This window comes from Gadus chalcogrammus, chromosome 21 (assembly GCF_026213295.1).
Source record: "Gadus chalcogrammus isolate NIFS_2021 chromosome 21, NIFS_Gcha_1.0, whole genome shotgun sequence".
NCBI classification, from domain to species: domain Eukaryota; kingdom Metazoa; phylum Chordata; class Actinopteri; order Gadiformes; family Gadidae; genus Gadus; species Gadus chalcogrammus.
The window spans coordinates 20,390,329-20,404,085 of NC_079432.1; the positions used below are offsets into that span (position 1 = coordinate 20,390,329).

General features: G+C 44.7%; 1 protein-coding gene across 11 annotated transcripts in view; it reads right to left on the reverse strand.

The window, feature by feature from the left end:
* The window catches only part of afdna (afadin, adherens junction formation factor a), a 120,807-nt gene that overhangs the window by 32,133 nt on the left and 74,917 nt on the right, over window positions 1–13,757 (reverse strand). For 8 of the 11 annotated variants that reach the window (XM_056580838.1, XM_056580839.1, XM_056580836.1 and 5 more), the window contains 8 exons: window positions 13,176–13,196; window positions 11,552–11,697; window positions 8,670–8,764; window positions 8,142–8,407; window positions 7,413–7,556; window positions 6,293–6,491; window positions 5,096–5,202; window positions 4,283–4,363 (listed from right to left, as the gene is read on the reverse strand). In XM_056580838.1, coding sequence (XP_056436813.1) covers window positions 4,283–4,363; window positions 5,096–5,202; window positions 6,293–6,491; window positions 7,413–7,556; window positions 8,142–8,407; window positions 8,670–8,764; window positions 11,552–11,697; window positions 13,176–13,196 — 1,059 coding nt within the window. The remainder of the gene's footprint in view (window positions 1–4,282; window positions 4,364–5,095; window positions 5,203–6,292; window positions 6,492–7,412; window positions 7,557–8,141; window positions 8,408–8,669; window positions 8,765–11,551; window positions 11,698–13,175; window positions 13,197–13,757) is intronic. The other 3 variants (XM_056580840.1, XM_056580844.1, XM_056580846.1) reach the window with 1 other exon arrangement.

The window sequence follows — 13,757 nt, forward strand, 5'->3', positions numbered from 1 at the left end:
TATGGTTAATTTGAGTTATAGTTGTAAACTAGGAAGTGTGTCTGCTGCTGCAGTTGAATGGAATGCAGCATGCGGTCTCCAACTATTGTACGAGGAGTAAACGGTAACAAAGAGGAAGAACAGCAGGGCTCAGTTTCCTTCAGCTCCAGCTGTGAGACGTCGGGGAAGGAAGGCCTTCCACACAATCAAACACCAAGGAAAAACAATACACAGCTGCAACAGGAAAGATATTCATAGTTATATATGCCTCACAAGAAATGTAATCAATGACCATGGAATGTGGTTTGACTTCTACCATGTGAATCAACACTGAACCAAAACAAGCTGAATATAGCTGGTATAGCTAGAATATACACCATGCATTAAAACACAGCCTGCTTCTTACTGCAGGTCATGCACACATGTACACACATAACTACACTTGTTTTAGGGTAATGTCTAACTGCTTCTTTCAGTTTTATAATACCCAAGTAAAGATCTTTGAATAACTGATAAAGCTAGCCCCAGCTCAAAGATAAAAGGATGTACACAGTGCGGCATAACACAGAAACAAACTGCACTGTACCTCAGCATGTAGCCTGCCCACCACCGAGAACCACATGTTCTACAGGTAACTTGCACACGCCATGATTCCACACTGCGACCAGATCCGGTAAAACATCCAGATCCAATAAAATAAGTTACTTTACCACCAGGTAGAAATGCAGTAAACAGTGTTCTGTTCTTCTTCCTTAAAGCCACCTAATTAAATGCCTACATAAGAGTCCAAAGCAGAAGTTGTTGAAAGCACTGTTACTGCGCGACTACAGCGCCCTGTCCGGTCCTGACACACTCCCCTCCTGCTTATCCTTTTGAAGAGGGGGTGGGGGAACCCAGCATCGAGCGGCCAATCCCATGTCTCTAGCCAAGTTCTGGTTTGTTAGCTTGAGCTAACCAGCATACAAACTTTATTTATGTGATGAAAAGGAAAGAACAGCCGTCCAAAAGCACCTGTAGGGATACCTCTTAACACACAGTAATGCATACAGCTGCATTAGAATCAACCACAGGGCAGTACCATGTAAGGCCACTAGGCATGTGAGACGGCGCAGAGTCCACTCTGAATCGCCCTGCCCAACAATCTTGTGTGCAAAAGAGAAAACAGACGTAAATACTGTCGGATCAAATTGAAGAGCAGCTTACACTGCAAATTACATGAAACAAAACTATCTGGACGAGCTGTGCATGTGAATTAACTCACAACCTTGTCTTGTACACAACTGATTGCATGTAACATAAGGATTCAAATCAACATCCTTGTTCATCAATCTCTTCAAACAAATAAACAGCAAGAAAGATATTGGATAAACAAACTCTGTAAAAAGGATCTAGGGGTATGGCCCCTAGACCCAGTGCAGGACTACAGGGTCCAGCCGTTAACACCCCTAGACCCTGTGCAGCACTACAGGGTCCGGCCGTTAACACCCCTAGACCCAGCGCAGCACTACAGGGTCCGGCCGTTAACACCCCTAGACCCAGCGCAGCACTACAGGGTCCGGCCGTTAACACCCCTAGACCCAGCGCAGCACTACAGGGTCCGGCCGTTAACACCCCTAGACCCAGTGCAGGACTACAGGGTCCGGCCGTTAACACCCCTAGACCCAGTGAAGAACAGGGTCCGGCTGTTAACACCCCTAGACCCAGCGCAGCACTACAGGGTCCAGCCGTTAACACCCCTAGACCCAGCGCAGCACTACAGGGTCCGGCCGTTAACACCCCTAGACCCAGTGCAGGACTACAGGGTCCGGCCGTTAACACCCCTAGACCCAGTGAAGAACAGGGTCCGGCTGTTAACACCCCTAGACCCAGTGCAGGACTACAGGGTCCGGCTCCTGCCATTAATGTGAATTGGACCGCTGAGTATGCTTTTCATCATCAAAAATTATGCTGAAAATGTATTTATAGCTTTAAAAAATAAATAAATAATCTCTGAACTAAGGCAAAGCATACAACCAGTCGGCCAAAAACAGTTTTGATGCTCTGTAATTATACAGTCTGCAATAGACTACCCAAGCAACCCGACTGACTGTATTAGTGCTCCCAAGCACAACGTAACATTAGCATTGTTAGCATCAAGTGTGTTAAGGACTATAATAACGGAAGTGTTTTACAAGTGGGATAGTGTAATGGATTTTACAGAATTAGAAAGAAAAGTGCTATTTGACATTCTGACAAATGTAAGTATTATTAAGTATAAATGAAAATTGTTCTCAAATAAAATCTGAAAACTACAAAGATGTACATTAAAAGAGATGATGGTTGTGGAATAATGATGTGTGAATAATACAGTTGATGAAGCTATAAATAAATAAGGTTAATTGTTGATATATATTGTTAGATGGTAGTTGGCATATATATTAGTGGTAAATAGATATTTTCTACCCCCAAAAAAACTTCAGGGCTCAAATCATTTCAGTTAGCTGCAGGTCTAACCATGCACAACTTTTTTTTATTATTTTACCATCTTATACTGCTTTCCATTCCTTTTTTCTCTAATAATGATAGTCGTTTTTCCCGTTTGTACATTTAATTTCTTTTTTTGAAAAGCAATATGAATGGCCTTTTGTCCGAAGGCCGCTTTATAGAAAGAGTTGCCTTGCTGTACACATTTAACAGGTTGGAACCTAAACCCCCATGCTTTGGGACAATGACCTGGGGTCTCATTTATAAAACTGTGCGTGAGATGGTTAGATGGAAAAAATATTCAGACTTATAAAACCCTGCGTACGCACACCCCTAAGCAATCTTTGCTTTATAAATCACGGAGTGTCTACAAGTGTGCGCAGCTGAATCAGCTTCACGTTCCGCCCTGTACACGGCACGCCCCTTTTTAACCATAAATGGTCAATGGATACGACCTCATGAATGCGATCTGCATATAAATCAGACTCAGATGGAAGTATTAAGTCTTGTCGGAAAGAATGGCAGAAGGACTGAGAAAAGCAAAAAAGCGAAATTGGTTGAAGTGGAGACACTTGTGGGTGAGGTGGAGGCCCGAAAAGTAGATTTATTCGGCCATCACGGGATCGGGATCACTAACAAAAAGCGGAGTGATTAGCAACATGTTGCTGCAGCAGTGAACTCTGTCAGTGGCACGGAGCGCACAGTCCCAGAATTAAAAAAGTGGTCTGACATAAAGGTAAATATTTGTATGTACCAATAAATCGTTATGGTCCCTGAAGACCCTCTCCCTCCGAATCCTGCCATTTGCATGGTCGTCCAGCAGTGCCAGCAGTGCCATGGTGCAGCATTACGCACAGGGCTCACCGCTGTATTTATCGGGTTACGGTAATAAGACTGACCAAGAACACCTTGGATAATCAGTTTGTAATCACCCACGTAAAATGTTCTTGAACATAACCCGTTTTTAATGCCTGATTTGTCATGAAAAGCAACAAAAGGAACGGACAATAATATAACGATTGTGATGAGGAGTATGTGGCTTGGTTTTCCACACTTGGGATTTAATTGACATTTGATTACAGTGTCACATAAAAATATTATGTTATTGACACATGTTGGACGGATGCTTTATTTCATGCAGTCGCGCCATCAGTGGACAGTATGGAGTGACGGGATTAAATATAGAGAATTTTGAATTTTCATTTTGATTCTAAGGAGAATGGAGAATGTTTCTGGAGTTATAACTGAGAAATAACGCAGTTCACTTAAATTATTCTGATTACATAGATTTAAGGCATGATACGGGTTGAAATTAAACTGATAAAACATAATCGCTCTTCTCTACATTTCTTCTGTCTGACTTCAGTTCACCACCCCACCGTCTGTCACCAATTCTCCTTTTCCTCCAAACCATATGTACGCATGGGTCAGTTTGCTTAGGGTTGCGCACATTCTCCCGTCAAGTTATATTTTTTTATAGATCACAACCTTGGCGTGGAAAGTCACGTACGCCACTTTCAGCCCCGTTTTGTGCGTACGCAAGGGTTATAAATGAGACCCCTGAGGACTAAATAGAGATTGAGAGAGGACTTGTTGCTGTATCATCGTAGTGCGTTTGGCCTCACAGTTCAACCCTGCAGCACTGGGACTTTGGACCCACACCCGCAACAGGACATACCAAAGCTCTGGTTTATTTTTGGAAACTCATCGGGGAAACATGCTCTTTTTACAGCATTTACAATTACAGCATTTTAACGGGCCATACAGAGCCCATTGCCTGACACTTTTTCACTGAGCGCGCACACACACACACACACACACACACACACACACACACTACCTTGGCTGCGACGATGCTCAGGCCCATGCCGTTGTGCTTCTTCAGGGTCACCGTGACGACCTCCGGCTCCTTCTTCATCGACTGAAAAGGAAGATGTGTTGAGCGGAGGAATAGATCTTGTTTGTGGACATCTATCCCAACTTGATCCACAAACAAGATCTGCTTAATCCTTGGTCCAGTGACACATCTGTTCAACAACCAAGTCCAAAGACAAACAGATCAGGAGAAATACGGATCATGTGGAAGAATAGTTCCTTGGCTCTGCTGTGACAAAAACTGCTCAATTCTAGCTGAAGTCCCTTGCTACTGCAACTCGACTTGTAGGGTAAAACAGGGCAGAAGAAAGGGGAGACAAGAGGCAGGGTGCAGAGGAGAGAGTGAGAGAGGCAGGGAGGATGAGGAGAGTAAAGGGGTGAGGTTGAGGAGCAGAGGGCAGATAGGAGGATGATGATGAGTATAAAGGGCATGGTGCAGCAGAAGGGAGGGTGGGGCAGCAATGTGAACCACAGGCTTCCTGCTGGGGGAGTGCAGGTCTTGCTAGGGAATATGTGCATAAAGAAAAAAAAACACTCACACTATACAACAACAATAACCAACAAACATCACTCACAACAACTTACTCACTTTAACCATGAATGTTAATTTGGTCATTAAAGTTCTGTATCTCCTAAGGTATATCTGAAGGAAGTCTCAGTGGCCCCAGAGGCTAAGTGTCAACCCGTATAGGAACCGGATAAAAAACAATGTCCCATAATAGTCCTTCAGCTACCACACATCAAGCCAACATTCTCTGAATGATTTCTAATCACCTACCATGTCGGAGGTGTCTGGCGCCACAAAGTGACTGTCTGAGTCGGCTCCTTCGAAGTGAATGGTCCAGGTGCCCGGGGAGCGAGGATGGGCGGTCAGCCGACAGAACCCTAGAACAAGCACATACCAGTCGTGTTACTTAACACTCTGCCATTCATTTTCTACCGACATCCAGCGGAGAGCCACTGATTGTACGAGTACTCTTTGGAAAAACAAGCCCCTCTCTATCTCTCATTCTTTCTCTATCTCCTGTCTAATGCAAACAGAGTGGGCTGGCAGTCCACCTGTGAACCTTACAGACCAACAACATTCCTGCAAGAGTGAGATAAGGAGGGAGGCAAAGATGTGAAAATCAAATGTTTTTCACACATGTAAAGAAGTGCTTGTTACAAATATCAACGACATGAACTGTATAAAAAGCACATCTTCACAATTGTTTTCTACACGTTACGAAATGTTCTAAACCAGGGGTCAGCAGCCTTTTCAGCGTGCAGTGCCAGTTTGACATTTTCTCGTTAATGAGTGTGCCGTAAGCAACAATATATAAAGAATTAAGCTGAATTATGACACAGCGACCAAAAACATTTCCAGAAGACCTGGAGTTTTACTATTTCCATATAGTCCACAATCATGCATCAACATTTTAAATGTTTTTTTGGTTGTTATATTTGCAACATGGGCTTACAAATTATAATTACATATGTCCCATCTTAAAACACCATTTTCAGAAACTCATTCAAAAACATATTTCAACCGTGAGAAATGTAAAAAACAAGAATAGATGAGAATGTTGGAACCATCCACATCAATATCTGTAAGAGATATGCAGCTTTGCAAAACCATGTGAAGGCGATGCATACAGGCCACACTTCTCTATTTCTCACAACATAGGTTTAAAAACTATTAATTGATCCCATTTCAGAACACTGCTTTCTGTAACTAATTTAAACATAGTTGCACTGGGAGGAAATGCCCAAAACAGAATAAATATATATTTTTTTAGTGTGCCAATGATTCTGCTGCCCTGTGCCAGTGGTGGCACGCGTGCCTAGGGTTGCCGACCCCTGTTCTAAACCAAGTGAACAGCCAGAATGTTGAAGACGTTTCAGGTTAACTTTGGAGAGCACATTCTGAACGGCCAAAGTGCTGTGTCGCCATGGCAACCATCACTGGCGTCTCTGTGGCAACAGGGCCGCCCACCTCTCTGCACCAAGGGCTCCAAGAACTCCTGGAAGCCGTTGGGCACGTTGCGCACCACGTCACAGGAGTAGCCGTCCTCTGGCAGCAGGAAGGGCAGCTGCAGGTCGGGGTCCTCCTCCAGCTGGACCTCTCGGCCGTCGCTACGCGCCAACTCGTCGGCCGTGTTCTCCGCCACCGCCACCACATGGTCAATAAGCTCCTGGAGCAAAGCACAAATCATAGTTCACATTTCAATGATGTTCAAATCCAACAAAGAGCCTGGATCGATGCATTTCCCTGACTAGAGGGCTTAGTGGTCTGTTGAATTAAATATTCATAGTTGATGCATGATGTTGACATGTAACCTCAATGTTTACTCCTAATATCCAAAGTAGGCATCCAAATCATTTGAATTTCATATTGTCTAACAATGACAAACAGTGCAGTGTGAGTGACTGAGTGAGTCTTACAGGTGGTAGATAGGGTTTTTCAGTATGTATGCAAGTAAGTATATATAAGAGAGAGAGTGTGTGTGGGCTACAGGGAGTATGTAAGGCTTATATATGTATTGTACATATGTATGTATGGAGTAGGCATTTCCAACATGAAGTCAGGATGAACTCCCGGGAATCAGGTCCGAAGATGACCAGGACTTGCAATGTAAAAATGAAACATACAACCGGAAATGAGAGGCATCAGACATGTTCACACATATTGGAGATACTTTGTATAGTTAAGGCGAGGGGTGGCGCCTGGGTTTAGCGTGTGGCGGGCAGGATGTAATGCAAAAATATGCAGTGGGAGTCACACACCGAAGGTGGCGGGTGAGGCGACGAACTCCATAAAGCTGACTCTTCACGTGGATTTAATAGACGTATCCGGAATATCAAGACAATTGTGGAAAGCAGAGAGGAATCCACGAAGAAGAGGAAAGCACGAAGCAGCTCCACTCCGGACTCCCGGTTTAGTGACATTGTATAAAAATAAACGTGTTCATTTTATTAAACGAGTGTCAAGAGTGTGTGTGTCTGCGTCTCTCGCAGGTGGTCTGTGTGTCGCACAGGCGGTGTGTGTTTGTGTGTGTCCCCCAAGCGGTGTGTGTGCGTGCGTCTCACAGGCGATGTGTGCGGTGGTGTCTTACAGGTGGTATATAAGGCTCATCAGGGGCACAGTGGTAGTTGGTCATGAGGGCGTTGAGCTGCAGGGAGTTCAGTTTGAAGCAGGTGTTGTGGATGTTCTGAACGTCCTGCATGGAATACTTGTCCATGGTCAGCAGGGTGGTCGCCTGGCAATACACATGAACAATGAACAATAACAAAACACACCACACCAAGCAATACTTCCGAGACACTGAAACTCCATACTCACAGTTCCTACTCTGTACAAGTACATCCTTTTCAATGAACATTATCTTAGGAAAGCTTTTTTGTGCTCAGAGGTTTAGAATATTTTGGTATTTTTGGTCTACTTAGGCTTGGTAGTTGATGTGTGTATTGACCTACTATTTACAATTGCTTCTCTATATGGAGATTGAATATTACAATGCTTTGTGCAACAATGACTACTGATACTACTAATGTCACTGCTTTGCATCTCTGAAGTCCAATATATTATCATATCAGTGAATCTCAGGCTGGGGAACATTAGCGGTTTTAAGGATGCATTGGACACCTTTTCAACCCCCTACCACAGCACACTCAACCCTCTGGAACCCCACCCCTTACCCAGAACTTCCTACTCGCACTGCAGTATGTCCCCCCTCCAGTACCTGCACTAGGTGCCCCCCCCCCTCCAGTACCTGCACTAGGTGCCCCCCCCCCCCCTCCAGTACCTGCACTAGGTGCCCCCCCCCCCCCCCCCCCTCCAGTACCTGCACTATGCGGCTCAGGTGGCAGTCGGCAGCCAGCTCCAGGCCCTGCTTCTCGGCCCAGGCCTCGATGTGGCTGAGCTGCTGCCGCAGAATGGCTCCCCAGTAGTGGGAGCACAGTCCGGAGTCCGCCTCCGTCACAAGCTTGTTGAACAGCCACATGTTGATGAAGTGGAAGAGCTGGGAGAACAGCTGGATGGTGAGGGCTGCGTTGACACGGCAACGCCGCAGAAGCGACATGGCCCCCGTCAGTGTGTGCAGCACGTCCTCTGTGGGGAAGAGATGCTGGGACATTAGTTACACTGACGAGGGGATGAGGCAGAAGAGATGCTGGGACATTAGTTACACTGACGAGGGGATGAGGCAGAAGAGATGCTGAGACATTAGTTACACTGAAGAGGGGATGAGGCAGAAGAGATTCTGGCAGATTAGTTACACTGACGGGGGGATGAGGCAGAAGAGACTGTCAGAAGAGAAATAGGTGAGCCAGTACGAGCGAGAGAAAGAATTCAGAATGATTGTTGTGCACACCTATCTTGGGTCTCTGTGGGTTGTGTTCCTCTGGGTCATCTAGAAAGGCTGGCATGTAGTTGTTCAGGTCAGCCTGGAGGCAATGCACCAAATACCTGGATAGAAATTGCACACAACAACCTTTGACATGTGCACATACTATTATTGTGTGACAATAATCTTTTCACTTGTGATCCAAGATACATCTCATAAAATACATGCACTCTACAATGGGGGAACCACGCTTTAATTTAAGACATCAAAAAACATTTGTGCACGTTAGCAGTTGTGCTGAGCCTAATATTTCCTCATCGTTTTCCACTTGGCCGGTTAGCTCCATTGACCATTGCTGTTACTCTGGGATACAGAAGGTAGGCTCGCCACAGCACATACCGATTGGTGGAGGCTTCTCCGGTGAGGAGAGGGAGGAAGATCCTCCTTAACATTTTTGAGAATTAAAATGTTTAATTGTTCTGACTACATTAATGAATTAATGACCTTAAATAGGACTACTTTAATGTATATGTTATGTTTGTTTCCCTGGTTAAAGGGACATTAGCACCCCCTATCGCCTATTGACAATTACTTCAGGGAGGACGTTCCACCCTCAGCCTCCATTGCCTCCACTTAATTTCCCCGAAAGTGTTGACGGCCGGTGAATAACAAGGGGTTCAATGGGAGAGAGGAGGAAAGTCCTCCTCTGAGTGGGTGAGACTAGCTAAGGGATCTGGATCCCGCCTACGTCTATTCATTAATAGGCTGAAGCCCTGGTTGCGCTATGAACCAATAAGCAGGAGTCCTGGCTGTGGAGCAGCCTGGAGGGAAGGGTTATCTCCTGAAGTCCAGGCTACGAGAACCAAAGAACCCGCTCAGTCTAATGCCTCGTTTCCACCGAGCAGTGCGCTACTGTTCGTTGCGGTACAGTGCGGCTCTGCTCGCTTATATTGACGTTTCCGTAGCCCGCATCCCGGCTGTGGAGCCTGCGGCCGGGCTGCCCGCGGCCGGGCTGCCCGCGGCCGGGCTGCCCGCGGCCGGGCTGCGGAGCCCGCGAGGAGGGTTGACTTGACCTACAAATTAAGTCCCTCTATCTTAATTGGCTTAATACCATGACCAACATTCTGAAACACCCATCATGATCCACATTTGCCTCAAACAATGTTAGGCTTGCAGACCATGTTAGTAGTTGTGAGATAATGTTCTTGTTGCTCTTTTAATTGTTGGTTACTCTGACCGTTCCGTTTGATATTGCGGAAAGGGTGTTAGTGAATGATCAAAGCATGATGCATTTTAAATGGCGTACTATTGGTATTGTCTTCATTTTTCTTAACACAATTGTAGCTGAAAATAAACATAACCAAATTACAACCAATAGCTTCAGTCATTGAGGGCAAAAATAGGCCCAATGATAGGCCCAGATTTTTTATTTACTTTTACAAATCAAGAGTAGCCCTGATTTGACTAATTGGCTTTGCATCCTTTCCTTCTGCCCTTGTAGTCCAAGACATGCTGCTCACCAGCTTTCAAAGTCCAATGCTGCCACTGGTGTATTTCTATCAATTCACATAATTATCCCTCCTTGCTATTTTGTAGTTCAGCAAAACATCCTGAAACAACTTAAGTGTCACATACTTATGCCACAATAGGCCACTATCGGTGCAAGCAGGCCAATGGCAACCAAGCACGCAGTCCTTCTTCCCTCACTTTAAAAAAAATAAAAACGTGCCAGCCACCACTGGCACGATAAATACTACAGGAAGCACCCCCCTCCCCCCTTTGGGAAGAGGTCAGTAGATGTGTCGGGCAGCTAGCTAAAGCTACGTTACCAGACATTCCAGGACACCCGATATGAGCCCTCTTCTTCCACATCTCTATGCAATACCTATGATGGGTAGGATAAGCAGACCTCAGTCCACCTCTTACCACCCCCTATACATTCACATACCCTGATTGGATACCGTCCCGTAAGTAATAGATCAGCAGTCAACAGTCCCTGCACCCATGGAGGCGCACAGTGGCGAAAACAGGAAGTGGAGCAGGTCAATGGCTACTATGGGCCATGTGGCCATCATGTCCCATTAGCTTTACTAGAGTTTATTAGAGGTTGAGCGCGCGCATTGCGCGCGCTCAACCTCTAGTTATAATTAAACCCATAGCTATAATGTGGAAACCTCAGTCGATAATGTAACGAAATTCTGAACGCATAATAGAATAACATATTGCCTATAATGCTATAAAGTATAACATTTTGGTTAATCTATTAAGAAATTAAGCAAGCATAATAATTTTCTCCTTACGTTATGAAGCAAGCATAATAATTTATTATTTATATTCCGTTGCATCCACAAAAACCAAAGCATCGAGTGAGAGCAAGATTGTGGATTGTATATTGGCTACCTGACGTGAGAGTTAAAGATTATTTTTTTTTTTTTACATCATTGAGATTAAACATCTCTTCAAGTGGCCGACAGGCAGCAGTAGCCTACAGTCTCAAACAGCCTTCCCACAAAATATTAGAAAAATAAAACAACTGCGTGCGTAGTTGTTGCGCAGTTGTTTTATTTTTATTGATTTTTTCACACGAACGCATCTGGGTTTGTGTGTCTGCGCGTGCGTGCGCGTGTCTGCACGTGCACGCTGCGGGCGGCTTGGCACATGCGCACTGACCAAGTGTGCCGGAGTTAACTTGTCCGACAGGTCTGCTATTATATAGTAGTAAGATATGTGGTTCCTACTCAGGAAATCCTGGACGGATGTTGATAACCTGGACGTTCATGACGTCCAACTAGTGGCTTCTAGTGAATTCCATACTTTTTTTATAGATATTTCCCCAAAAGCGTTGATGTTTTCAGCCGTAGTTAGACTTTGCTTGTTCTGTAAAGTTTAAACCGTGTGTATTGACTTACTTGAAGGCCATTTGCACCAAGTGGGCCAGGATGTCCTGGCCGTCCAGCGTGATCCGGCTCAGATCCTTGTCCTGCTTGGCGAAATTCAGGAGCTCCGAGGCATTGGCCATCCAGAACGCCAGGGCCCCCGCGATGTTCTTCTGCTTCTGGATCCACCAATCACAGCCAGAGAAACACAAGTATGTGGAAGGGTTGGGAAGAACAGTTAAGAGAAGAGGTGGTCGAAACAGACGCCAGCATTAGGCAAGTTAGAGAGATTGGGGGTTTAGTTTCTGTTTTTGATTGGCAGAAGTGTCAGTAGTTAATTTCAAAGATAGACCGGTGTCCCACCAAACTCTTCAGAATCCCTTATCCTAATGAACAGGAGAAGACCAGTGACTAGATAAAGAGGTGAAACTCATCTTATTCAACTATTTTTGGTGCAGCCTAAATCTGCATAAGCCCATTTAAGGTCTAGTGTTATCATGTAATTTCACCTCTTTCCCTGATGTTAATGTGATACTGGGTCGCAAGGCACTGTTTCGGCCAGCACAGCCCCCAACCCAAACCCCCCCCCCCCAGTAATATGCTAGAGCAGTCAAAGACAGACCTATTAAACAAAACAGGCAAATTAAAATAGTCAGTCAAAAATAACAAAGCAAAACCAGGAGAAGGAGGGGGAATCCTCCTCTGCATTCTTGCTATTCAGAGGAAGTAGTAGATGTTTTGGAAGCCAGGATTGAAAGACTGATACAGCGTTTGTTTATGGACAGAGGTCTGATGTCCGAAGATGAAAACGTGTCATATTAGACTACTGTATTGGTTTGTTGAATGTTTTGAAAGAATACAAAATCTAAAAATCTAATTTTAAATTCAAGCAATTGTATAAAGTGTATACATCTTCTCACCCAATTTGATTTGGGTGGCCAAGTACAATGACGTAAAATTACATTGAGGCTTGAACTGGGGATTGAGACAAAAATATGACTTTTCTTTTTGTTTTATAGAATTATCCTCGAAGAAGACGGAATTGCAGACATCTGAGTCATAATCAAACGCAGTATGAGTCACAAACAATGTTTAAACAGTGAACCAAACATTTCAATTAACCTCAGGGACAAGTGCATCACAGCACAACAGTTATTTAAATCTCTCCATCTCAATGGCTGAAGACCTTGCTGGGTCATGCAAACACCTGGCTTTCATTTGAGGCAACAAGAAACATTGGAAGTAATGCATTACCCAACGTCCCTGTGGTTTGACTTTTATAACCATTTTCACATAATAATGGGCAGGATTAGGTTGTTTTAGTACCGGGCAGGTCCAGGCAGCTGAATAAAATAGTTTGATAGTTGATGATAATGATGTAGCTTCAGCTGTAGGAGGAGGAATTATTTGGCTTGGATTTTTGTTTCTGTTAGAATGGAGGGAAATAAGCAGCAGCAACAGAACACGTCAAAAAGGGGAAGGAGAGAGTGAGAGAGAGCAAGAGCGAGACAGAGAAATGGGCCAAGAAGTCAAACAAAGCAAACAATGTAGCCACAAGAGTTAGACAGAGAAAGAGGGAGAGAGCCAGACAGAGAGCCAGAGCCAGGGCCAGAGAGAGAAGGGTTGTAGCAGCAGTAGCATGTTGTTGCTATCCTACCTGGTCCCCTTCAGGAATCTCCTGGATGAATGGAGAAGAGGAAGAGGTGGAAGAAGGGAGGAGGGCACAGTAGAACACATGTCCACACGGACAGAGAAAACACATCAGCACCACTAATTAAGGACACTCGGCTGTGACACACACACATACACACAAGTGTTTACAAATCAATAGAGCTACAAGCATTTGAAAGGCATTTCTTATTCACTTTAGTGTGCACATTGAGGTTATAAATATGTTACATTTGAACATTAACCATGTCTGCTCAACGGAAAGAAGGTGCATTAAAAGGTGGGTTTAACCTCTTCATCACAGGGCCTATTTCTGAGTTAAAATAACATACCCAGTTTGTTATTATCTCGACAACTGCAAGGGCTTTAAAGGTCCCATGGCATGCTACTTTATGGATGCTTTAATATAGATATTAGTGGGCCCCAAACACAGTATTTGAAAGACGTTCCCGAAATTCAGCCGTGGTGCAGAAGTACAGCAACTACGGGCCAGTCACACATTGAGCTTTCCCCGAACACGCCGTTTCGGTGTCTGTAGCTTTAATGCAAATGAGGAGGAGAGAGGCGGGTC